The following is a 27302-nucleotide window of genomic DNA, read 5'->3' on the forward strand; positions in this document are numbered from 1 at the left end:
TGGAGTTGTCCAAAACTCCAAATTAGTTAATAAACCAATAAGAAAGAGTTCCAAACCTCTCAGCCCGTTTTCAGTTTTCCCCTCCTCACTCAGACCACTCCCTGAAATGTCCCTTTGCTAAGAAGCTATTGCTGTTTCTTTATACCGTTTGAATTGAAAACAATCACAGTAAGGTACCTAATTGCTCCCCAGAAATGATTTGATATTGAGATAAAAATGACTGCATTGGACCTTTAACATTAATTTCAAACCGATTACATTAATTTCTAACCGTACAATCAGGGCATTTGTCAAGTCAATGAATACTGTTGATCAGCCAGACGATCAGGGAACCAACAGTGCACTGGAGCTTTTTACTTACCAGACCTTTGATGTCAGACCTCAGTTACAGGAATAATGTCCTTTCGGAGATCTCTGCAATCTAATCTAGCAGCAACAAATCAAACCCATGACTGGAGAAAATAGCGAGTGTTTGAACTCCAAGGAGTTGACGGTCCGTATCATTGATGAGATTACACTGAGTATCTGAGAGGAAAATGTGTACGTCGTTACAGGATAGTTACTTTGTGTTTACACAACAACATAACTGTGTCACCATAATACAATCATTATTTTTGCTGCCAATGCATTGCAATCTTCCAGAATGTTCCAGAACATTCCAGAACATTCCAGAATGTTCCAGAACATTCCAGAATGTTCCAGAATGTTCCAGATGCTGCAGTCTTCAATCATCTTCTATTGCACTTTCATGTCATTAATTCACTTCCTTGAACTCCATGAGACCATTACCTCCATGAACCCTTAATGATGACCAGCCGTTCTCCACTTCCTCAGTAAAGTGTTATTTTGGGCAGTGGCCCTTTTAAATAACTAATGATAACTAAAACTATGATCTCTCCCTTCACCTTAATGCGTGGTGGCAATGGGACAGGTGTGCCGCTGCTTTATACTTATCCGGAACAATGTAATTAATCTAAAGTTCTGCGTTATGAACAGAGAGAGAGAGTGGGCCGGAGGAACTGAGGAATGAAAAATGAAAACTGAAAAGGGGAAAGTCATGAATTATATAGTGGGACTCCAGCCACTGACCTTGGCTACTTTACAGGTTTTCATTTATTTGATTATTTTCTATTTTTGGAGTGCCGAGTGCTGTTTTTTTTAAAGCGCTGAGCGTCACACAAAGCGAAGCACCGCTGACTGACTCCCGGAAGAATAGAGCGATGTGACTCTGGCCCTCCCTGCAAAGCTGAGAGGAGAGATTTTAGCCTTATGTGATTAATTTACAGCGTTATGCATCAATTCATCTGCGCAGGGTGGCAGGCACCAGGGTTGGGCCTTGTGCCACCTGAGAGAGAGGAATGAGAGAGAGGGGGGAGATGGGAGGGAGAGATGAGAGAGAGGGGGGAGATGGGAGGGAGAGAGATGGAGAGGGACACAGAAAAAGAGTAATCTTCTGGGGAATCGCGGCCCTGTGAAGGATGAGGAATGAAAAGTGATCCTTTTAATCGAAAGATCTTACATCATCACTCACACCAACCACATTGCCATTTTTCTCTCTCTACTCCTCTTTAGTTCTCTCTCTTGCTTTCGCTCTGTATTTCTGTCTGATTTTCTTTCTCTCTCTCTCTCTCTCTCTCTCTCTCTCTCATTCCTTCTGCCCTCTAACTCTCCCTCATTCCCTCTGGAAATAATATGCTAACTAATGAAACAGAAACCTGGAAGAGAGCAGGACATGTTCTAAATGCACTGTGTGATTCACCAGCCTCCCAACAGCACTCTGGGTAGTGTGGTTCTTCACCAGTCTCCCAGCAGTACTCTGGGTAGTGTGGGTCTTCACCAGCCTCCCAACAGTACTCTGGGTAGTGTGGGTCTTCACCAGCCTCTTAACAGTACTCCGGGTAGTGTGGTTCTACACCAGCCTCCAAACAGCACTCTGGGCAGTGTGGTTTTTCACCAGCCTCCCAACAGTACTCTGGGTAGTGTGGTTCTTCACCAGCCTCCCAACAGTACTCTGGGCAGTGTGGTTCTTCACCAGCCTCCCAACAGTACTCTGGGTAGTGTGGTTCTTCACCAGCCTCCCAACAGTACTCTGGGTAGTGTGGTTCTTCACCAGCCTCCCAACAGTACTCTGGGTAGTGTGGTTCTTCACCAGCCTCCCAACAGTACTCTGGGCAGTGTGGTTCTTCACCAGCCTCCCAACAGTACTCAAGTGTAGGTCTTCACCAGCCTCCCCTCTGGGTAGTGTGGTTCTTCACCAGCCACCAAACAGTTCTTCACCAGCCTCCCAACAGTACAAACCAGCCTCCCAACAGTACTCTGGGCAGTGTGGTTCTTCACCAGCCTCCAAACAGGGTAGTGTGGTTCTTCACCAGCCTCCAAACAGTACTCTGGGTAGTGTGGTTCTTCACCAGCCTTCCAACAGTACTCCGGGCAGTGTTGTTTTTCACCAGCCTCCCAACAGTACTTTGGGTAGTGTAGTTTTTCACCAGCCTCCCAACAGTACTCTGGTCAGTGTGGTTCTTCACCAGCCTCCAAACAGTACTCTGGGTAGTGTGGTTTTTCACCAGCCTCCCAACAGTACTCTGGGTAGTGTGGTTCTTCACCAGCCTCCAAACAGTACTCTGGGTAGTGTGGTTCTTCACCAGCCTCCCAACAGTACTCTGGGTAGTGTGGTTTTCACCAGCCTCCCAACAGTACTCTGGGTAGTGTGGTTCTTCACCAGCCTCCCAACAGTACTCTGGGTAGTGAGGTTCTTCACCAGCCTCCCAACAGTACTCTGGACAGTGTAGGTCTTCACCAGCCTCCCAACAGTACTCTGGGCAGTGAGGTTCTTCACCAGCCTCCAAGTGAGGTTCTTCACCAGCAGTACTGGGTAGTGAGGTTCTTCACCAGCCTCCCAACAGTACTCTGAGGTTCTTCACCAGCCTCCCAACAGTACTCTGGTTCTTCACCAGCCTCCCAACAGTACTCTGGACAGGTAGGTCTTCACCAGCCTCCCCAGTAACAGTGTAGGTCTTCTGGGCAGTGAGGTTCTTCACCAGCCTCCCAACAGTACTCTGGACAGTGTAGGTCTTCACCAGCCTCCCAACAGTACTCTGGGCAGTGAGGTTCTTCACCAGCCTCCCAACAGTACTCTGGACAGTGTGGTTCTTCACCAGCCTCCCAACAGTACTCTGGGCAGTGAGGTTCTTCACCAGCCTCCCAACAGTACTCTGGACAGTGTAGGTCTTCACCAGCCTCCCAACAGTACTCTGGGTAGTGTGGTTCTTCACCAGGATGTTTACAAGACTATTTTCAAACGGGGAGACTCACTGTGGCAGTAAGTGAAAGCTAGGGGGAACAAAACAATATATGTGAAAACCACAGTGACCAGATGGAAGCACCGATTGGTATGTGAGAGCTATTGCCTTAGTGAAGGCCATATGAGGTAAAAAATAAAAAAAAATGAAGGAGTTGGGAGAAGACGGTAAACAAAGGATCATACATTACGTATCATTAACTCATATAGGAAAGAACAGCCATTAGATAAGTACTAGACAGATAAACATACAGTATGTAGAATTACTGTGGGTGAAGTTTGGACTGTATCAAAATCTTACGTAATGACATTTTAAAAAGTATTCTCATTCCCCACAAAGATATGTAATCTGGAATTAACCAAAATCCTTTCTTGTTGAAGGAGAGATTAAGACCAAGAAGAACACTAACCTCCAAAAGTAGCCCCAGATCCTGAGAAATGTCCATCTTCTCAATGAGTCAAACAGTTATAACCCTTCACAAGCAAATGAGTGCCTTCAAAACAGGCTGGCTATTCCAGTATTACTGTGGAATGCGGAGTGGAAGACCCAAGACGCAGAAGACTAGAACTATAATTAGGAGGCACACACACACATACACACACACTGTGCTACAGGCATCCCCTAGGGATACTGGGAGAGATAAGCAAGCAGTGAATTTCGTCATACAAATTAAATCACTTCTTTAATTGATGTCACAGCTTTGTTCTGGTCTAGATTGCTAAGCACTGGAGCCTGCACAGCATACTTGTATCTTCCCAAAGTGTGCAACATCCTTGGAGTTAAGTAGTTGTTGAATAAATAATTAAATCCCTAATGACACATCGTAATTAACATTCATTCATATATAATAATTAGTAATAATAATCTGAGGTCATTATGGCTGTAAATTGGTCTGGGTCTTTCTCCACCCTCCCCTAATTAGGAGCCAATAGAATAATGAATCGACTCATCAACAGAATGGAAACAATGAAATGTAACTATGGAGAGTTTTATGAATATAGAAGTAAATTCTGTGTTGGGAATTATTGCATTATTGTTTGGAAAAGTGAAGGCAATCCAAAAAGAAACTACTTGTCAAAGAGACATAACATGTCCTACATCTGTCCTGACCAGAAGAAATGTAGGTTTGTTGGATCCAGAGTTTTGTTGGGTCCAGACTAGAGTTTTGTTGGGTCCAGAGTTTTGTTGTGTGAGGAGGCTTGTTGGTTCCAGAGTTTGTCCTGGTCAGGTCAGAAAGACAGGGACAACTCCTGGCCCTGTGAGAGCCGAGCCATACAGGGTCATTCAGGAGATCTTCCAGGCAGTAGTAGCCAGCTATGTGTCCATCATGCAGATATACAAAGTGAGGTCAGGTCTGGACAGCACCAGACAGGCAGGCAGATTTGGTCTGGACAGCAGCAGGCAGGCAGATTTGGTATTGTGACAGAAAGAGACTCAGAGAGAGAGAGAGAGAGAGAGAGAGAGAGAGAGAGAGAGAGAGAGAGAGAGAGAGAGAGAGAGAGAGAGAGCTATAGCTTGGGAGGTAGACACTAGCTCACCTACACATCCAGGCTGTGAACAGCCAGAATAAGACTTCCTCTATGCACAGCTCAGGAGGGGAACTTCAGGCCAGATGTGACATCAAACAGAGCGAAAGCTGGAGGGATTGAAGGTGGGATAAGGCCCATCCTTTGACCTGTTCCTGGCTTCTCTCTCTCTCTGTCTTAATCTCCTTCTGTTCATCTTTATTTCCATTTCACTCTGTCTGTCTGTCTGTCTGTCTGTCTGTCTGTCTGTCTGTCTGTCTGTCTGTCTGTCTCTAACCCCCTTCTCTCTCTAACTCTCTCTGTCTTAATCTCCTTCTGTTCATCTTTATTTCCATTTCACTCTCTCTGTCTATCTCTTTTTTATATCTCTAGCAACTCTCTCTTTCTCTCTATACCATTCCATTTCACTCTGTCTGTCTGTCTGTCTGTCTGTCTGTCTGTCTGTCTGTCTGTCTGTCTGTCTGTCTGTCTGTCTGTCTGTCTGTCTATCTGTCTGTCTGTCTGTCTGTCTGTAACCCCCTTCTCTCTCTCTTCCCCCTCTCTCTGCAGTATTACATGGACCAGCTTGTTTTTGTCAGTCTGTTTTTACAGTGTGACATTAGCACAGGGCAGCCTTCAGTGAGGAACTAGCTATCATTTACAGGTACAGCGCCTTGCAAAAGAATTCACCCCCTTGGCGTTTTTCCTATTTTGTTGCATTACAACCTGTATTTTAAATGGATTTTGGGGGGAATTTAATGTAATGGACAAAATAGTCCAAATTGGTGAAGTGAAATGAAAAATAATACTTGTTTCAAAGAATTCAAAAGAATGTGAAAGAAAATGTGGTGCATGCATATGTATTCACCCCCTTTGCTATGAAGCCCCTAAATAAGATCTGGTGCAACCAATTACCTTCAATTACCTTCTGTCACATGATCTCAGTATATATACACCTGTTCTGAAAGGCCCTAGAGTCTGCAGCACCACCAAGCAAGCGGTACCATGAAGACCAAGTAGCTCTCCAAACAGGTCAGGGACAAACTTGTGGAGAAGTACAGATCAGGGTTGGGTTATAAAAAATATCCGGAACTTTGAACATCCCATGGAGCACCATTAAATCCATTATAAAAAAATGGAAATAATATGGCACCACAACAAACCTACCAAGAGAGGGCCGCCCACCAAAACTCACGGACCAGGCAAGAAGGGCATTAATCAGAGAGGCAACAAAGAGACCAAAGGTAACCCTGATGGAACTGCAAAGCTCCACAGCAGAGATTGAAGTATCTGTCCATAGGTCCACATGAAGCCGTACACTCCACAGAGCTGGGCTTTATGGAAGAGTGGCGAGAAAAATAACATTGCTTAAAGAAAAAAATAAGCAAACACGTTTGGTGTTCACCAAAAGGCATAAGGGAGACTAACCAAACATATGGAAGAAGGTACTCTGGTCAGATGAGACTAAAATGGAGCTTTTTGACCATCAAGGAAGCCGCTATGTCTGGCGCAAACCCAACACCTCTCATAACCCCGAGAACACCATCCCCACAGTGAAGCAGGGTGATGGCAGCATGTTTTTCATTGGCAGGGCCTGGGAAACTGGTCAGAATTGAAGGAATGATGGATGGTGCTAAATAAAGGGAAATTCGTGAGGGAAACCTGTTTCAGTTTTCAGAGATTTGAGACTGGGACGGAGGTTCACCTTCCAGCAGGATAACGACCCTAAGCATTCTGCTAAAGCAACACTCAAGTGGTTTAAGGGGAAACATTTAAATGTCTTGGAATGGCCTCAAGATTTCTGTACACCAGCGGAACTCATCCAACTTGAAGGAGCTGGAGCAGTTTTGCCTTGAAGAATGGGCAAAAATTCCAGTGGCTAGATGTGCCAAGCTTATAGAGGCATACCCCAAGAGACTTGCAGCTGTAATTGCTGTGAAAGATGTCTCTACAAAGTATTGACTTTGGGGGGGGGGGTGAATAGTTATGCACGCTTAAGTTTTCTGTTTATTTGTCTTATTTCTTCTAAAAAATAGGTTGCCTCTTCAAAGCGGTAGGCATGTTGTGTAAATCAAATGATACAAACCCCCAAAAATCTATTTTAATTCCAGGTTGTAAGGCAAAAGAATAGGAAAAATGCCAAGGGGGTGAAATACTTTCGCAAGCCACTGTATATTCCTCCATAATTCACACCATGTCCTCCTGATGAAATGACTACCATGCTGATTGAGAACTGCCTCCTCCTTCCTCCATCCAACAGTTTGACAAGCACGTTTATTCTATTAAAAGGAACTATAAGCTTGCAAGTTTTTCTTCATTTCATTTAATGGAGCGCCTACACCAGCATTACACAGTCAACGATTGATATGGTGGTGACGCAGTAGCATGCACTTAGAACAAATTTTGATTGTTTACTTTTGAAAATGTTGTTTTTCTCATGTGGGAGTTGTGTTGAAAAATTAAATGATGGTAGTTTGATAATTGACACGCATAAAGATGATTACAGTGAGGACAAATATAATTAATGTATGTATTGATCAACTGTAATCTTAACAACATCGTCAGCGTTCGTTACACTCCTCAGCAGGAGGTCTCTCTCTAGTCTCATTATGGCATCTGGTGATATAATCATTTTAATATAATCAAATATTTATAATAATTACACAATCACATCTTTCAGAGATCTTGCCAATCACTCTTGTCAATCACTCTTTAAAGGAAGTTAAAAGTCGATTAACGACTTTGAAGTGTGCCCTTGTGAAGTTCTGATGTAAACATTGTACTGAGGAACATGCTAAGTGCTAAGATAATGATGTCTACAGGGACTTAAGAATGTATGGATATAGGGGAAAAAAATAAGTGTGTATCTGAGTACAAATGTTCTGCTCCTGGTCAAACTTCCCTGAAGGAGCCATGGGACTGGACTAGGGTTGCAACATTCTTGTAGTGTCACGCCCTGACCTTAGAGATCCTTATTATTCTCTATGTTTGGTTAGGTCAGGGTGTGACTCGGGTGGGAAAGTCTATGTTTTCTATTTCTTTGTTTTGGCAGAGGGTGGTTCCCAATCAGAGGCAGCTGTCTATTGTTATCTCTGATTGGGGATCATATATAAGTTGTCATTTTCCGTTTGGGTTTTTGTGGGATCTTGATTTCTGTTTTGTGTCTGTACCTGACAGAACTCTGCGCTTTCGTTTTCACTTCGGTTATTTTGTTTGAGTGTTTTTGAAAATAAAAATCATGAACACTTTCCACGTTGCGCTTTGGTCCACTCCTTTCGACGAGAGCCGTAAACAGGTAGCTTTCCCAAAATTCCCAGAATTTTTTCCAGAAATCCTGGTTGGAGGATTCTGGTTTTCCTGCTTATTCCCTCCTGATTTTGTGAATATTTCTACTGGGATTTCTGGAAAACCTGTGGCTTTTGGGAAAGTTACTCCAATTTTTGCAACCCTAGACTGAACTTTCATCTCCCCTCGGGCCAGTGCTGAGTGTTTCTACCATTTCAGCAAGATACAGTAAATGATACAGTCTGGTCCAAACAACCCACAACCCATTTAGGCTCTATTCTATCGCTGAGAGATGGATGATGGTGCTGAAGACATTTCCTATACTTTTTTTAAATAAAGGAGGAGGGGATAAGCTTTTGTCAGAGAGTTTGTTTTCTGCCTAATATGGTTATTATAAGAATTCATACCTTTAGACTTATAAATGTATTACTATTATCCTAATTGTAGTCTTCTAGAGTTTTACTAAAATAATTCATGAGTCAGGTCTTCATAGAAGGCCATTTTGTCCAATAACTGGACTGGTTTCTCGTTAATACTTTCATAGTAATAAGTGTACACACTGCCATACAGGTCTATCTGCTGCATTCTGTCCTGTAAGGCTGCATTTCGGGTGGAACAGAAACCTTCAGTCAAATATCAGGAAGTTCGTGATTAGCCTTTTCATGACTTGTAGCTTGATATTAGTAAGTGTGTAAGGGTCTGATATAAGAATGATGGGAAAGTTTAGAATAGTTCTACAGAAGTGAAACAATATCAGCAGTTAAGGTAAAGCATCTACGCAGGCCAACTCAATGATTATTTAGCCTTTAAAGAACAGAGTGTAGGTACCCTTGACCTCCTGACCCATCTTCAATATACGTATAAAGGTGCACATATTATACATATTTACTTTTTTTCCTCTGTGAAGGATACTTGTCTTGCATTGGAAATTCACATTTCACCAAGAAATCCTATATCTCAAACCCACAGATGGGCCTAGTAGCTCGATTACCACAGCTAAAAGTAAACTGATATAAACCCTGGCCTACACAAACATAGGATATTTTAATCAAATGTGCTGCATATCCAACAGCTGTAAAATATTTGTCATTTCTAATAGAGAAACATTTTATAACTGTGTATAATGCCACATTCCATGTATTGGAATTATGTTGCTAAAACATGTCTGTCCGTAAAATAGGCTATTTCAGCCTGCATTCTTCATGTCCAATATATAATTCATCCTGTGTACAGCTTTGTGATTTATGGATACATTAAATTGTGTGGACTGTACATGGCAAGGCAGTCAATCTTTGGGCTGTGGCAGACAAAAATTAAACATGAAAGGCAGAATGAAACTCACAAAATCGTCTCATGGAGGGTTGATAAAATAGAGGAATGGAATCGCCATGTGCTGGCTCAAAGTTGACTTTTCTTCCTTGACAGTCTACATATCATCTTTATTTTCCAATAGCTTGGAGATAGAGACAACTCACCTTGGCATGTAGCAACTGTGTTTTTGTTTCAAATGGTTAATTTAATCAATCATTGATTGGCACCAACTCTGTGATCAAAGATAATCTAGCAGCTGCTGACCTGTTAGTGTGGCGTCTATTACATTTCACAACAGGACTGCAGCACATGCTGCTTCTGCTACCGTGACACACACACACACACACACACACACACACACACACACACACACACACACACACACACACACACACACACACACACACACACACACACACACACACACACACACACACACACACACACACACACACACACACACACACACACACACACAGGAATTGTGGAATAATAATGTATGCAAGTAAGAATATGGAAAGGCCTCCTGCTAAAATACAACTTCTCATTATCCAATGGGGGAGAGTGGGGTAAGTTGAGCCAAAGTGTTAAATTGAGCCACCCTTGTTTATAGGAAATGGTACACAACATTTATAATTTGACCAAATATTTAGGAAGAGGTTATCTGTGAAGTAATATACTACGCGGAAAAAAATGGTGAGCAAGATAAGTCCAAAAAACGGATTTCCACCAAGTTAAATCAATTTATTGTGTAAGAGGTTTCATGATGCTTGTATCTAAACCAAATTATCAGTTGGGGTCTCTATAAGCTTCAATATGAGGTCCTAAACCTAGCATGAAAGTACATCCTTGTAGCTGTGTGGGCTAATATAGTCCAAATGTTTGCCTTGGGGTAAATTGAGATGATGACCATGGGGTAAGTTGAGACAATATTTGAGCCAATGGCAAGTTGACCAAATGTAAGCGTTTATTTATTATGCAAGGCATTATCTCCGGGATATGAGGTAACAACAGGGCTTGGCCCATGTTAAAAGTGTTTAAAAATGGACAAAGTGTTTGTTCGGTGTTAAGCCTGTGTTAAAAGATGCTTAAAATTATTAAAATACCAAAAGCTGTTGTGATTGTTTTGAAATGTGTTTGGGAAATAAATATAGGTTTTAAAATGGTAGTGGTAATAATTAATTCAGTTAAGACATTTGTAGGCGGCTTAATTTACCTTGTCCTGCAGCTCAATTTACCTTAATGGAATGATGCTGATTGTAAAAAATGGCTCAACTTAATCCACTCTCCCCTACAGCATTCAGGACCAAAAGATCTCACATTGGGCTCCCTCACACCATACCTCTTTTGAGTGTGTGTGTGTGTGTGTGTGTGTGTGTGTGTGTGTGTGTGTGTGTGTGTGTGTGTGTGTGTGTGTGTGTGTGTGTGTGTGTGTGTGTGTGTGTGTGTGTGTGTGTGTGTGTGTGTGTGTGTGTGTGTGTGTGTGTGTGTGTGTGTGTGTGAGAGAGAGAGAGAGAGAGAGAGAGAGAGAGAGAGAGAGTGCGGTAAAGCAATTGTTTAATGCTGAATCAGTACTTAGAAAGAGGCTGAATATTCAGAGGAAATTACTGTGCTTGTCAGTGCATGTGTCTGACAGTCTCAAATCATGGAAAGGAAGGAGAGATCAAAATAAATGCCAAGCGAATTATGCATAGAGCTCTGCCTTCCAATGGAACCTGAATAGAATGTCTGGACATGTACTTTATCCAGATCAACCATTTAGGACCATTCCTAATGAACTTTGTGTTTACGGAAAATATATAGTTAACTAGGATACATATAAATTAGGCTAGTCCAGAAAAACAAGAAAGTTGCATTTACCATGTAAAATGAGAGGTATGAGGGCGTCAGTGTTGGGAGGAGCTGTGGCTCCTAACCATCTCTCTCCGAGCTGCTCCGGGAGATGCATTCTTTATTCAGGGAAGGGTAGGCCCAGTAGGGTAGGAGGGACCTGAGTGACGATGAGAGAGCGAGATAAGAGACAGATGTAGAGAGAGAGAGAGCAGAGAGAGAGAGAGAGAGAGAGAGAGGGGTGAGCGGTGCACACACATCACTATCAACTGAATTTATATTAGCAAAATACCTCTGGTATTCCAAGCATGGAAGGCAAGTTTTTAACGTCCCCAAAACAATCTGAACGCAAGCCGTCATGATTAGGGGATCAGCCAGATTCCTTGAAAAGTGCTTGTTCGCTGTTTCGGGGGACTCCAACGGAATAACTCGGTCCTGTCTCTGCTGCCTCAAATCCTGCTCTCCCGCTCTAATGCCTTGCCCAAGGTTTTGAGGAGCGCTGAGGTGAGTCGTAGGTTGTTGAGCTGCCTGACGAGGAATAGGAGAAAATTGCGGACAGATCAGAAAACTGTTTCCCGAACTCAGGCAGCATGCTGTCCGGTATAGCTACGGATGGCAGGGCGCTCGGAACCGATTCGCACAAACAATACCGCATGACGCTGGGTCAAGGCAAAGCGATAAAGAAAAAAGTTTAACATGATTAAGGGGCAATAAACGGATACGGACAAAGCCTCATCTAAGGTAGGCTACAGTAGTGCAAATGTTTTATAGCACCACAAAGGCAATGTGTTCTTCACAACAGTTGGGTTTCTATAATGCCGAGCTGAATTAACAACTATAGTTTACCACAAGGTATTTCAATCGTTTTTTTGCGGAGTTGTCTTTTTATAGGCTATATGAGAAGATTGAATTGGATTTGGTTCATACATTATGGAGGTATTACAATTCAAGCGCTATGGTATTCTTTTTATTCAAAGCACGCCGTTTCCTAATATATTATATTATCTTTACAATCTACTGCCATCTATAAACAAAATGTGGTCAACTTGTCAATTGACAATAGTTTTAAAAAATATTTGTTTATCGATGGTAGAATTTATTAATCCGTTAATTAGGTTTTTCATCACGTGAAAGATCAATGTGCTACAAAGCGCACGGCTTTATTTATTTATTTCTTTTAGAGAAAAGCGAAGCCTCCGTTTGCACTTGAAATTTCAATGCTCGGTTACGGCTCTCAATGTCTCTTTGTAATAATTAATTCAAATGAACACCACTCACTGAGCTGCCTTTGAAGTATACCTGATCCGCCTTTTATCGCCTTTTAAATAGCCTATCGGTTTTAAACTTTTAATTGCGTTATTGTCATTTAATCCAATCCTAATCGGATTGAACCTGGCCGCGATATCACTTAATTCATCTGGCGAGAACTGTGCTCCCTCAGCCGAAAAACGTTATTCTATCTGTTCACACAGACACATTGGCAGTTACCCCACAATTTGCCCTCCGAGTTAATTGGTCCGAGTGCACATTTCTCTCTCTGTGCAATACATTTTGTATTTGAGTACATGGAAGTGCCAATTTTATTGTGTGTGTATTGGACGTGTTCTTCAGCCTTACTTATAAAGGTTTATTTTTTCCTCCACAATTCCTTCCAATGTCCAATGTCGTTATTTATGCAGCTATAATCATTTTAGGTACTGTTGTTGTGGCAGGAAATGTATTGTCATGTGGTTACTGCTTATTTCCCCTGAAGCTTATTTGATTACATTTAGCCCTTTTCAATTTCGAAAAGTAGATCGCAGATGTATTTCATATTGTTTGCTCCATCTCTATAAGGTGTAGAGCCCCATCTCATCAGTCTACAGAGCAACCTAACAATACAGATAACTTTACTCTGTCCATATGCACATTCCTCCTTGGCTATGTTACCCAATCCCATCAAACCTGTTTTGTATTAAAGGTATGGGTCTATTCAGCATTGACACAGGGTGGTGCTCCTGTTAAGTTAAATGCACTGATGGGGAGGAAATGTGTAATAGGCAATAAACTTGAATGCCGAGATGCGGGGAGCTGAGGCCCTACTGTAATAATAATTTGGTGGTTGCTTATATTTGTCCTTTTTTACACATGTAAAAGTGTGCATTAATTGGAAATGTGTGTTTTTTTTTCGTATCCCAACTCTCCCTGAGACACCCTCAGAGAGTGGGGTCACGGCCAGGGTCTGCCATTATCAACAGAAACCTTGGAACAATTAGGGTTAAGTGCCTTGCTCAAGGGCACATCGACATATTTTCACCTTGTCAGCTTGGGGATTCGAACTACCGGCCTTTCGTTTAGGGTCCAACATTCTAACTGCTAGGTTAGCTACTGCCCTGGATGGCCTACCTGCTGTACTGTAACCGGGTGGCCTTGTGCTGAGGCCCACACTGTAACCGTGTGGCCTTGTGCTGAGGCCCATACTGTAACCGGGCGGCCTTGTGCTGAGGCCCATACTGTAACCGGGTGGCCTTGTGCTGAGGCCCATACTGTAACCGGGTTGCCTTGTGCTGAGGCCCGTGCTGTAACCGGGTGGCCTTGTGCTGAGGCCCGTACTGTAACAGGGTGGCCTTGTGCTGAGGGCCATACTGTAACCGGGCGGCCTTGTGCTGAGGCCTATACTGTAACCGGGCGGCCTTGTGCTGAGGCCCGTGCTGTAACCGGGCGGCCTTGTGCTGAGGCCCGTACTGTAACCGGGTGGCCTTGTGCTGAGGCCCGTACTGTAACCGGGTGGGTCCTTGGACTGAGGCCCATACTGTAACCGGGTGGCCTTGTGCTGAGGCCCATACTGTAACCGGGTGGCCTTGTGCTGAGACCCATACTGTAACCGGGTGGCCTTGTGCTGAGGCCCATATTGTAACCAGGTGGCCTTGTGCTGAGGCCCATACTGTAACCAGGTGGCCTTATGCTGAGGCCCATACTGTAACCGGGCGGCCTTGTGCTGTGGCCCGTGCTGTAACCGGGCGGCCTTGTGCTGAGGCCCGTACTGTAACCGGGTGGCCTTGTGCTGAGGCCCATACTGTAACCGGGTGGGTCCTTGGACTGAGGCCCATTCTTTAACCGGGTGGCCTTGTGCTGAGGCCCATACTGTAACCGGGTGGCCTTGTGCTGAGACCCATACTGTAACCGGGTGGCCTTGTGCTGAAGCCCATACTGTAACCGGGTGGCCTTGTGCTGAAGCCCATACTGTAACCGGTTGGCCTTGTGCTGAAGCCCATACTGTAACCGGTTGGCCTTGTGCTGAAGCCCATACTGTAACCGGTTGGCCTTGTGCTGAAGCCCATACTGTAACCGGGTGGCCTTGTGCTGAAGCCCATACTGTAACCGGTTGGCCTTGTGCTGAAGCCCATACTGTAACCGGGCGGCCTTGTGCTGAGGCCCACACTGTAACCGTGTGGCCTTGTGCTGAGGCCCATACTGTAACCGGGCGGCCTTGTGCTGAGGCCCATACTGTAACCGGGTGGCCTTGTGCTGAGGCCCATACTGTAACCGGGTTGCCTTGTGCTGAGGCCCGTGCTGTAACCGGGTGGCCTTGTGCTGAGGCCCGTACTGTAACGGGGTGGCCTTGTGCTGAGGGCCATACTGTAACCGGGCGGCCTTGTGCTGAGGCCCATACTGTAACCGGGCGGCCTTGTGCTGAGGCCCGTGCTGTAACCGGGCGGCCTTGTGCTGAGGCCCGTACTGTAACCGGGTGGCCTTGTGCTGAGGCCCGGGTGGGTCCTTGGACTGTAGGCCCCGGGTGGGTCCTTGGACTGAGGCCCATTCTTTAACCGGGTGGCCTTGTGCTGAGGCCCATACTGTAACCGGGTGGCCTTGTGCTGAGACCCATACTGTAACCGGGTGGCCTTGTGCTGAGGCCCATATTGTAACCAGGTGGCCTTGTGCTGAGGCCCATACTGTAACCAGGTGGCCTTGTGCTGAGGCCCATACTGTAACCGGGCGGCCTTGTGCTGAGGCCCGTGCTGTAACCGGGCGGCCTTGTGCTGAGGCCCGTACTGTAACCGGGTGGCCTTGTGCTGAGGCCCGTACTGTAACCGGGTGGGTCCTTGGACTGAGGCCCATTCTTTAACCGGGTGGCCTTGTGCTGAGGCCCATACTGTAACCGGGTGGCCTTGTGCTGAAGCCCATACTGTAACCGGGCGGCCTTGTGCTGAAGCCCATACTGTAACCGGTTGGCCTTGTGCTGAAGCCCATACTGTAACCGGTTGGCCTTGTGCTGAAGCCCATACTGTAACCGGGTGGCCTTGTGCTGAAGCCCATACTGTAACCGGGTGGCCTTGTGCTGAAGCCCATACTGTAACCGGTTGGCCTTGTGCTGAAGCCCATACTGTAACCGGGTGGCCTTGTGCTGAAGCCCATACTGTAACCGGGTGGCCTTGTGCTGAAGCCCATACTGTAACCGGGTGGCCTTGTGCTGAAGCCCGTACTGTAACCGGGTGGCCTTGTGCTGAAGCCCATACTGTAACCGGGTGGCCTTGTGCTGAAGCCCATACTGTAACCGGGTGGCCTTGTGCTGAAGCCCGTACTGTAACCGGGTGGCCTTGTGCTGAGGCCCGTACTGTAACCGGGTGGCCTTGTGCTGAGGCCCGTACTGTAACCGGGTGGCCTTGTGCCCACTCTAAACCTCTAAACCATGTTAAGAAATGGTCCAGTATCGATCATTTATCGCAAGTGGAGGAGCTAAATTCTTTTCCAATCCCATTTCATTTGACAGGCTGTGTTTGTCACTCTGGGATTGGTATAAAATCACACACACACACACACACACACACACACACACACACACACACACACACACACACACACACACACACACACACACACACACACACACACACACACACACACACACACACACACACACACACACACACACACGCAGTCCCCTTATATTTCATTTTGCAGTGCCATATTTAATTTCCGTGTGCTGGAGATGGTTCGTGGTTTGTAATATGTAAGGGGAACCTTTAGAGGAGAAACAGCACCTATCTCTGTTTACTGTAAGCACATGTTTACCAGCTCTGACTTCAAAACACTGTCTGCTCTAACAAAGACAAAGAAGAAGCGAAGACTGTTTTCACACAAGAGCTGCCTGATACGTCTGTATGTTTTCCTTTCATGGCTCTGCTATGTCTCATTTATGTTTCATACGTTTCAAAATCATTGCAATGTGTTTATTAGCATGTTATTTAGCACTGGGGCATTGACTTGTTGCTGTGGAAATCTCAGAATGTGCATGCTGTCCTGGCATATACTACTATATTCTCTCCTCTCTGACTGAGAGGAAGGAATGAAAGCCCCCTTTATGTCTGCTAAAACCGGATGTTCTAGAACTCTCCTCATTTTTTATCAGATGATTTGAAATTTCGAAAGAAATAGCCAGTGCATACATTTCAAAGAAGTGTGAAAGTGTGAGACTGAGTGGATCTGTGTGTTGGTTAAGTATGTGCCTGAGAGAGAGATGCTATCTGGCCATAAACGGAGTGTGACTCTATGGATCTACAGTATGTTTGTATTTTTTAAACCTGTGTGTGCGTGTGAGTTGTGATAGAGCTCTTTTTTTCTCACAGAGAGAAACAGACCACCCCTGCCCTAAATCCCGCCACTAATCTCACCTTTCCTTTGTCTTGTGGAACAGGTCTCTGGATCCAAATGTCACCCCCCCTGGACGCTGCCCCAGGCGGGGACCAGCAGTGTGTGACGGTGACGGGTGGGTGGCGAGGAGAGGAGAGGAGGAGGCCACAAACACATCAGCTTTCTGCTGCGATTCTGCACTAAATTGGCCCAGGCTGTGTCCTGTCCTGTGAGGACGAGCAGAGAGTGCTCTGGTCTGATATCTCAGCATGAATGGAGTCAGAGTCAACTTCACTTAGAGGACCTGCTCTTCCTAATGAGACCGCTGTCTCTCTTAAAGTTGATAATCAATTACAGGGGGATTAAGCCTAACCCTACGGCTTCTTGTTCTGCTGCCCCGTGAAGAAGAGGTGAACTCAGCCCTATCAAGCTCTTTTAGTGGACTGTTTTTTTTGTCGACTCTTTTGGTGGATTTACTTCAATACTTTCAATACTTTTCCATTTTTTTCTTTTTTTTGTTGGCGCGTTGCTTTTTAATTTATCCAACCCAAGGACAATCCCCTCCTGATTTTACACTATGGAGTTTCAGGCTGGGCTGTGGAATAAAGATTGGGGTTCATTTCTGCGTTTCTGGTTGACAGTCATCCTGAGCCTCAATGTGCACTTTAGCTGCCCTGCCACCTCGTGCCCAGAAGAGTGCCGCTGCGACAAAACCTTTGTTTACTGCAACGAGCGGAGCCTGACGTCTGTGCCTCTGGGGGTGACAGAGGGCTACAAGATCCTCTACCTCCACAACAACCAGATCAACAATGCAGGGTTCCCATGGGAACTACACAACGTGGCATCCGTGGAGACAGTGTATCTCTACGGCAACCAGTTGGACGAGTTCCCCATCAACCTGCCTAAGAACATCCGGGTGCTCCACCTGCAAGAGAACAACATCCAGACCATCTCCAGGGCTGCCTTAGCCCAACTGCCCCGCTTAGAGGAGCTCCACCTGGACGATAACTCCATCTCTACGGTTGGGGTGGAGGAGGGGGCGTTCCGGGATGCTGTCAGCCTCAAGCTGCTCTTCCTCACCAAGAACCACCTGAGCAGTGTCCCCATTGGTCTCCCAGAGGACCTCACAGAGCTGCGATTAGACGAGAACCGTATCGCGGTCATTGCTGAGGAGGCGTTCCAGAACGTGACGCGGCTACAGCGCCTCCTGTTGGATGGCAACTTGTTGACAGACGAGGGCGTGGCCCCGGGGACGTTCCAGGAGCTGTCCAACCTCCGGGAGCTGGCGCTGGCCCGTAACTCTCTGACGTTTCCCCCGCCCCTCCTCCCGACGCAGTCCCTGGTCAAGCTTAGCCTGCAGGATAATCAGATGGACCAAATCCCAGTGACAGCCTTCTCCGGCCTCCAGAGGCTCGAGAGACTGGATATCTCCAATAACCAGCTGCAGACGCTGACACAGGGGGTCTTTGACGGCCTCATCAGCCTCAGACAGCTCACTGTTCGGAACAACCCGTGGCGCTGCGATTGCACCGTCAAATGGGTGGTGGTGTGGCTCAAGTCGCTGCCAGGCTCTATCAACGTGCGCGGTTCAATGTGCCAGAGCCCGGCGAGGGTGCGCGGCATGGCAATCAGAGAACTCACCCTGGATTCTATCCAGTGCCCAGCTGGGACGGACCTCCAGCCCAACCTCTGGCCTACCCTGCGTGCCACGCCCCCGCACCCCCAACTCCCCACCACCACCACCACCACCCTCATTACCTCCTCCATGACCAGCTCTATTCCCACCTTCACAACCTCCTCCTACCCCACATCACCCTCCCCTCCCCCTGCCATGCCTCCCCACCCCGCTGGCCCACTGCCCCCCTATGAGGACCCCCTACGGATATCCTTCCACGTGGTCAATGCCTCCTGCATCGAGGTAAGCTGGGCTTCCTACTTCACCGTCACAGCCTACAAGGTGACCTGGGTCAAGATGGGCCAGAGCCTGATGAGCGATGTCAGCCGCGAAAGGACGGTGAGTGGGGAAAGGAGGAAGCTTAGCTTGACCAACCTGGAGCCCAGGTCGGTGTACCGGGTCTGTGTTTATGTGCTGGACACCCTCAACTCCTACCGCCCAGGGGAGGATACAATATGCTCAGACGCCAGAACCAAGTCGACCTCATCCAGCTCCAACAACAACAAGGCCACAGGGTCGGAGGAAGCTCAACAGGACACCAACTCCACTCTCCTTTTGGCCGGGGTGATAGGCGGGGCAGTCCTTGTCGTCCTGGTAATGCTGCTGAGCCTGTTTTGTTGGCACATGCACAAGAAGAGCCGCTCTGAGTCGTCCAAGTGGAAATACAACCGTGGCAGGAGAAAAGACGACTACTGCGAGGCGGGGACCAAAAAGGATAACTCTATACTGGAAATGACTGAGACCAGCTTTCAGATAGTTTCCCTGAACAATGAGCAACTTTTGAAAGGTGATTACAGGATTCAGCCCATCTATACACCCAATGGAGGCATCGGCTTCAGAGACTGCCACCTCAGTAACAATAGCTTAGCCTACTGCAAGAGCAGCAACGTTCCCAGCACCGAGTTCTGCCACACGTGATGCTTCTAACAGGATGCTCCCACACCAGTTGTTTGAGAAAAAAATATACTGTACCATAGATATTTCCAAGTTCTGTCTGCCATGTAATTTATACTGTGGACAGTAATGTGGAATTCTATCAGCTATTTTTTTACTCTTAGTTAGAAGGAATACAAATGGTTTTCTAATCAGTGGGATTAAATTACAGTAAGTGTTTTTTGCTTAACTTCGGGATCGGTGTCCCTTCTACGGGACGGTTGAGCTAACGTAGGCTAATGCGATTAGCATGAGGTTGTAAGTAACAAGACATTTTCCCAGGATATAGACATATCTGATATTGTCAGAAAGCTTAAATTCTTGTTAATCTAACTGTACTGTCCAATTTGCAGTAGCTATTACAGTGAAAGAATACCATGCTATTGTTTGAGGAGAGTGCACAATTTTGAACATGAAAAGTTATTAATAAACAAATTAGGCACATTTGGGCAGTCTTGATACAACATTTTGAACAGAAATGCAATGGGTCATTGGATCAGTCTGAAACGTTGCACATACACTGCTTCAATCTAATAGCCAAAATCTAAATTGCACCTGGGCTGGAATAATACATTATGTCCTTTCTCTTGCATTTCAAAGATGATGGTACAAAGAAATACAAAATAACGTTTTTTTTTCTTTGTATCATCTTTTACCACATCTAATGTGTTATATTTTCCTACATTCCTTTCACATTTCCACAAACTTCAAAGTGTTTCCTTTCAAATGGTACCAAGAATATGCTTATCTTTGCATCAGGGCCTGAGCTACAGGCAGTTAGATTTGGGTATGTAATTTTAGGTGAAAATTAAAAAGAAAATATTTGTCAGATCCTTAATTTGAAGTACTGTATATAGGAATTTGTACCATTACGACACACTGGGTTGGTTCTGACAAACGCTGCCCTGTCTGTCTCAGGTTTTGGGTTGTTGGGTGCTATGAGGGATGGGATTCTTTGCTAACCACAGGAGCTAAATGATGGTCTTTGTGCAGAGCCACCCCCTCAGAAACATTAGTTACGATAACACAGTGGTCAGGGACATAGTAACACTGCTGATTAGACTGCAGTGGAGAATAGGCACTGCTGGTGTTTTTTTTAAGAATCAAAGTGCACTTTCTAATGTAACAGAGAGAGTAAGCAGCCATCCAGGAAATTAGCTTTTTGTGGAAATCCCATCAAAGAGGAAGCGCACACTTTTCAACACCCCCTATTGCCGTCACAAGAAAAAGTGAACATGTATGAATGTGGTAGGCAGTGAGAATGCCTTCACAGGACTAAGTGAACACATCTGAATGTGGTAGGGAGGGATAATGCCTTCACGGGACTAAGTGAACACGTCTGAATGTGGTAGGGAGGGATAATGCCTTCACAGGACTAAGTGAACACATCTGAATGTGGTAGGGAGGGATAATGCCTTCACAGGCCTACGTGAACACATCTGAATGTGGTAGGCAGGGAGAATGCCTTCACAGGACTAAGTGAACACATCTGAATGTGGTAGGCAGGGAGAATGTCTTCACAGGACTAAGTGAACACATCTGAATGTGGTAGGCAGGGAGAATGCCTTCACAGGACTAAGTGAACACATCTGAATGTGGTAGGCAGGGAGAATGCCTTCACAGGACTAAGTGAACACATCTGAATGTGGTAGGCAGGGAGAATGCCTTCACAGGACTAAGTGAACACATCTGAATGTGGTAGGCAGGGAGAATGCCTTCACAGGACTAAGTGAACACATCTGAATGTGGTAGGCAGGGAGAATGCCTTCACAGGACTAAGAGAACACATCTGAATGTGGTAGGCAGGGAGAATGCCTTCACAGGACTAAGTGAACACATCTGAATGTGGTAGGCAGGGAGATTACCTTCACAGGACTAAGTGAACATGTATGAATGTGGTAGGCAGGGAGAATGTCTTCAAAGGACTAAGAGAACACATCTGAATGTCGTAGGCAGGGAGATTGCCTTCACAGGACTAAGTGAACACATCTGAATGTCGTAGGCAGGGAGATTGCCTTCACAGGACTAAGTGAACACATCTGAATGTGGTAGGCAGGAGATTGCCTTCACAGGACTAAGTGAACATGTATGAATGTGGAAGGCAGGGAGCAGTGGAGTCTGCTGAGGGGAGAACGGCTCATAATAATGGCCAGATGGAGCAAATGGAATGGTGTCAAACACCTGGAAACCATGTGTTTTATGTATTTAATACCATTCCACCTATTCTGCTCCAGTCATTACCACGAGCCCATCCTCCAAAATGAAGTTGCCACCAACCTCCTATGGCAGAGAGAGAGACTGCTTTGACAACTGGATATAGATTGTCCTTCAGTGACACAGGGGGTAGTACCAGCTGTGGCCACTAGGAGGCATGTTCTCTCAGTCAGTATAGAGGGGTAAGTGAGAGAGTTAGCAGTAAAGATCCTTGAGCACCAGCAATCCCTCCAGCAACCATAACTCATGGTTGTCACTAATTACCACAGCCACAAAGACAAAATGGCTATATTGTAAAGATGAATGAAGACAAAAATATGGTTAGGGTTGGGCATAAGAATAGCAGTGTCGTTAAGGTTAAGGTTTAGACGAGGTTTCAAATGAGATTTTAGGAAGATAAATTGTAGAAATAGGTGGGTTTTATACATACAGTGCCTTGCGAAAGTATTCGGCCCCCTTGAACTTTGCGACCTTTTGCCACATTTCAGGCTTCAAACATAAAAATATAAAACTGTATTTTTTTGTGAAGAATCAACAACAAGTGGGACACAATCATGAAGTGGAACGACATTTATTGGATATTTCAAACTTTTTTAACAAACCAAAAACTGAAAGATTGGGCGTGCAAAATTATTCAGCCCCCTTAAGTTAATACTTTGTAGCGCCACCTTTTGCTGCGATAACAGCTGTAAGTCGCTTGGGGTATGTCTCTATCAGTTTTGCACATCGAGAGACTGAATTGTTTTCCCATTTCTCCTTGCAAAATAGCTTGAGCTCAGTGAGGTTGGATGGAGAGCATTTGTGAACAGCAGTTTTCAGTTCTTTCCACAGATTCTCGATTGGATTCAGGTCTGGACTTTGACTTGGCCATTCTAACACCTGGATATGTTTATTTTTGAACCATTCCATTGTAGATTTTGCTTTATGTTTTGGGTCATTGTCTTGTTGGAAGACAAATCTCCGTCCCAGTCTCAGGTCTTTTGCAGACTCCATCAGGTTTTCTTCCAGAATGGTCCTGTATTTGGCTCCATCCATCTTCCCATCAATTTTTACCATCTTCCCTGTCCCTGCTGAAGAAAGGCAGGCCCACACCATGATGCTGCCACCACCATGTTTGACAGTGGGGATGGTGTGTTCAGGGTGATGAGCTGTGTTGCTTTTACGCCAAACATAACGTTTTACATTGTTGCCAAAAAGTTCAATTTTGGTTTCATCTGACCAGAGCACCTTCTTCCACATGTTTGGTGTGTCTCCCAGGTGGCTTGTGGCAAACTTTAAATGACACTTTTTATGGATATCTTTAAGAAATGGCTTTCTTCTTTCCACTCTTCCATAAAGGCCAGATTTGTGCAATATACGACTGATTGTTGTCCTATGAACAGAGTCTCCCACCTCAGCTGTAGATCTCTGCAGTTCATCCAGAGTGATCATGGGCCTCTTGGCTGCATCTTTGATCAGTCTTCTCCTTGTATGAGCTGAAAGTTTAGAGGGACGGCCAGGTCTTGGTAGATTTGCTGTGGTCTGATACTCCTTCCATTTCAATATTATCGCTTGCACAGTGCTTCTTGGGATGTTTAAAGCTTGGGAAATCTTTTTGTATCCAAATCCGGCTTTAAACTTCTTCACAACAGTATCTCGGACCTGCCTGGTGTGTTCCTTGTTCTTCATGATGCTCTCTGCGCTTTTAACGGACCTCTGAGACTATCACAGTGCAGGTGCATTTATACGGAGACTTGATTACACACAGGTGGATTATATTTATCATCATTAGTCATTTAGGTCAACATTGGTTCATTCAGAGATCCTCACTGAACTTCTGGAGAGAGTTTGCTGCACTGAAAGTAAAGGGGCTGAATAATTTTGCACGCCCAATTTTTCAGTTTTTGATTTGTTAAAAAAGTTTGAAATATCCAATAAATGTCGTTCCACTTCATGATTGTGTCCCACTTGTTCTTGATTCTTCACAAAAAAATACAGTTTTATATCTTTATGTTTGAAGCCTGAAATGTGGCAAAAGGTCGCAAAGTTCAAGGGGACCGAATACTTTCGCAAGGCACTGTAATTATGACTTTGTGGCTGTGTTAACTAGTGACGACCGTTACTCAATCTCAAATGGCATTGCTCTGAGTATTAATGCTTGCGGAGCTACTTAATGATGTGGAATAATTTAAAACTAACTGTGCTCAGCTTTGGGGTTCAGTGGCTAAATTATATAGATTTTTACCACAGTGTGTTATTATCATATCTTGTCTTTGCAGGGAGGTGTCTGCAGTGATGATGAATGTGTAGGAGATACACTCACAGTTATTATACAGTCCGCTACCTTTCTATTTTCCTTTATTGTTTAGTATTTAAATGACAAATGTGTGAATCTCAACGAATGATCAATGTGTTTATCTTTAATCTGCTTTATACTGTGTTGATGGAAGGGGTTTCCTGCTGTAGCATGTGAATAATTTCCATTGGGATTGGCTATTCTATTCATTGATTGATTGATTGGTTCAAATGACAGATTCACCATCAATTCAGAATAATGTTAGCTAAATCTGGAGCTGCCCCCATACATGAACATGTCCTTATCTGATATCCCTCATCTTAAAGCTTCTCAGACTGCATCGGCTCAATTAAAACTGCAGTGCTTCCGATGCTGAGAGAGAGAGTGTGTCTCTATGCTTCTACAGTATGTGTGTATTTTTTCAGCCTGTGTGAGTTGTGACAGAGCTCTTTTTTTCAGGCAAGCTGGCTGCAAGTTCGGAATGCCTGGTGCCACTGAGAAGTCATCATTATACACTTCTTACTCCGACTTTATTTGCTTTGACATGATTTTACTTTGCGGGCGGAGTTCAAAGGATCCACCCCCCCCCCAACTCCTCATAATCCTCATCCAAAAAAGGGAGAAAAATATGCAGACTTTAATTTCCAGACTTTATTTTCCAGACTTGGCCGTGTGAATCACAAGTTTAGAGAGGGAGGAGGGCCAAATGACAGGAGATAACCCTTCACTTCACGGGGCACCAAGCCACTGGCTGAAATACACCATTAAACCATTGCATTCCAATGGTTTGGCTGGACTTTAGACCAGTGGTTCACAACGAGGGGTATGAGGACCTTGGCCTATCCACAGGGGTACTTGAAAAGACTCATGAGACCATAGGCCTACAGGGAAAATGCACATGAGGGGATGCTTCAGGGGTAGCCAAGGCAGAAAAAGGTTGGGAACCACTGTCCTTGACTAAAAATCATTTTGGATGGATATTCTAACATTATCAACAGTAAAGACCATTTTAAACGTCAAACTCTTGTTTTGTGCTGGGCTGTTAATGGCTAGAATCTCTGTTGTTGTATTGTCTGTATTTGAAGAACTGCCATGCCAGTGCATGTATTAGTGTTAATTCCTTCAGTATTTCCCAAAGTGGGGAGTTTATGACGCTATAAACACTATGACGCCATCATTCATCGTGACGTTTAAGCTTTCATACATGCTTTTTGAGTCTAATTTCCATTCATAATGCAGAAACTCTTTTTGTTAAGAAATGACAGTTGCTCTTCTGTGGTTACCAAAGTGTCTCCACATTTTTCTACCAACGTACACATATCAGCGTATCAACCTGTATTAAGATATATACATCCAACTAGCCTCACTAGCGTAAGCTGACCTAAGGTCAGTTTGACACACATTAAGTTTGACACTGCTACATTTAGTGACCTAAGGTCAGTTTCACACTGCTACATGGCAAGTTGCATACAACATCCATCTGACATTTACTGACCTAAGGTCAGTTTCACACTGCTATATGGCCCTAGTGCCTTTAACAGGTTATTTATCCACTGAACACATTAACCTACCTGCCTGTAGAACAGTTATTCTATCTGACAATCATTCCATACAGCAAAGTGTCTTTGTTTTCTTTACCAGGGATTAGGTTTTAAATGTATTGTTAGTCAGTCAGGCCAACCTGTTGCAACAAGTTCCCGAAGGAACGAGTGTTCCAAGGAGTGATAATAGTCCATTTATTGCCTTACCTTTATGCAGTACTGTATGGGCTAACTGTACTTGGTTCATTCAATTACTTGTTCAGAGCAGAAGCAAGGTTTAAACTAATGATTGAATAGTTACTGTATGGAAAGCACACATGTTTATATTTCTGCAACAACAAAGAGAGAGTGACAGACAACAATAGATCTGACACAGAACTAATGAAAGACTGTTCATTCGTAACGACGCCTTGAGTGGTGCTGGGTAATGAATGATACCAAGTGACTGAGAAGCCTTGTTGGTTATTTGCAGCAGAACATTACTCTTCATTTCCTCCCTCATGTAAAGAAAGTGCACAGATGCAATGGCGTGACCAATGGAATTAGACCGAACACATTATAGAGAGAGAAGTGAAAAATAGAGAGACATACTGAAACCTTGGGTTTATTATTGTTTCAGGCTTTGATAGTAATGTCCTTAAAGCTCATTGATTCTCATTGAAATAACTATGTTAAACCATTGAGAGATCAATTCAAACAAAGTACCCAAGTGGATAAACTGTAATACATTTTAAGTTATCTTTGTTTTGTCTCTCGTTAATTTTCAGTTTGAGGGCAAATCCCCCTCATGTGAATTACTGTCTGCAAATTTCCATTATAGACTCAAATTAATTCAAGGATTTGTGCATCTATTCACAGAAGTCTTCAGCAAACTATTCATGGGTTTTTTAAGTAATTGAATTTTCTGTGTTTTGGATAATCAACACTTCCCCATACAGCTGCTAGGTTAAATTAATTGAAATAATATGAACAACGACAGGCTATTTGTTCATGCATCATTTGACAGAAGAAAGTATGCTGAAAATCAACCATGCATGTCATTTGGCTTCTTTAGGGTGTTCTTGACTATTATGGCTTTTCATTTAAACATTGCGTTGTTTTGACTTTAACAACATAAACCAATATGCTATTTAGGAACCAAAGTACAATTTTTGTTCTCATGATGAAATCTTGTTGTTGTTGTCCCATGTATGTGCCTTGAGGTTAACTTACAATGTAAAGTTCTTGAAACCTTTAAATGTTTTTGCACAAAATGTATATATAGAAGTGAAGATTTTTGCAAATAAAAGTTCCATGGGATTTGATTGATCATCATTTCAATCAGAATGTTTGGTATAAGCTCTCTGAAACATTTAGTTTACTTTAGACGTCAGCAGATGTACTAGAGAGGTACTTTTCCACAAGATCCACTGACAATGTTACTGACCTTGTAATTGTTTACATGGCATTGGTTCTCTGTTCTGGTGACTGCATTCTACAGTAGCTGACAGCTGTCAGTGTGTGCGGGGGTGTGTGTGTGTGTATGCGGGCATGTGAAGACAGTGACATTTCAAAATAGAGCACAAATAGGTACTGTTCTGGATAAAACACTGAGCTTTAATACCTATCTACAGAGTTATCTACCTATTGACCTTTTAATCCACTTATGCTTACAATGTGTCATCTATAGTTATCCACATATTTGTACCTGGTTATCATTAATACTGTAGCTATTAATACATCACATTACAACGGTCCTGCTTAGCTTTCAATTGAATACTGTTCTACTGTGTAACTCAAGTGCATCCCTATTTATGTCATTGACAAATGTATGTACTGTATATC

The 27302-nt window shown here is 44.4% G+C and overlaps 1 protein-coding gene across 2 annotated transcripts; it reads left to right on the top strand.

Annotated features, from left to right (window-relative positions):
• The first annotated feature begins 11362 nt into the window (after nucleotides 1–11362).
• On the top strand, nucleotides 11363–26777 carry LOC118374994 (leucine-rich repeat transmembrane protein FLRT2-like). Of its 2 annotated transcripts, none has more exons than XM_035761488.2 (2): nucleotides 11363–11971; nucleotides 16905–26777. In XM_035761488.2, the coding sequence occupies exon 2, from the start codon at nucleotides 17418–17420 to the stop codon at nucleotides 19431–19433; it is 2016 nt and encodes a 671-aa protein (XP_035617381.1). In that variant the 5' UTR covers nucleotides 11363–11971; nucleotides 16905–17417; the 3' UTR covers nucleotides 19434–26777. The 2 variants fall into 2 exon arrangements, with proteins under 2 accessions (XP_035617381.1, XP_035617380.1); XM_035761487.2 differs by having other exon boundaries at nucleotides 11363–11734.
• Nucleotides 26778–27302: the final 525 nt, after the last annotated feature.

This window comes from Oncorhynchus keta, chromosome 8 (genome assembly GCF_023373465.1).
Source record: "Oncorhynchus keta strain PuntledgeMale-10-30-2019 chromosome 8, Oket_V2, whole genome shotgun sequence".
Lineage (NCBI taxonomy): Eukaryota > Metazoa > Chordata > Actinopteri > Salmoniformes > Salmonidae > Oncorhynchus > Oncorhynchus keta.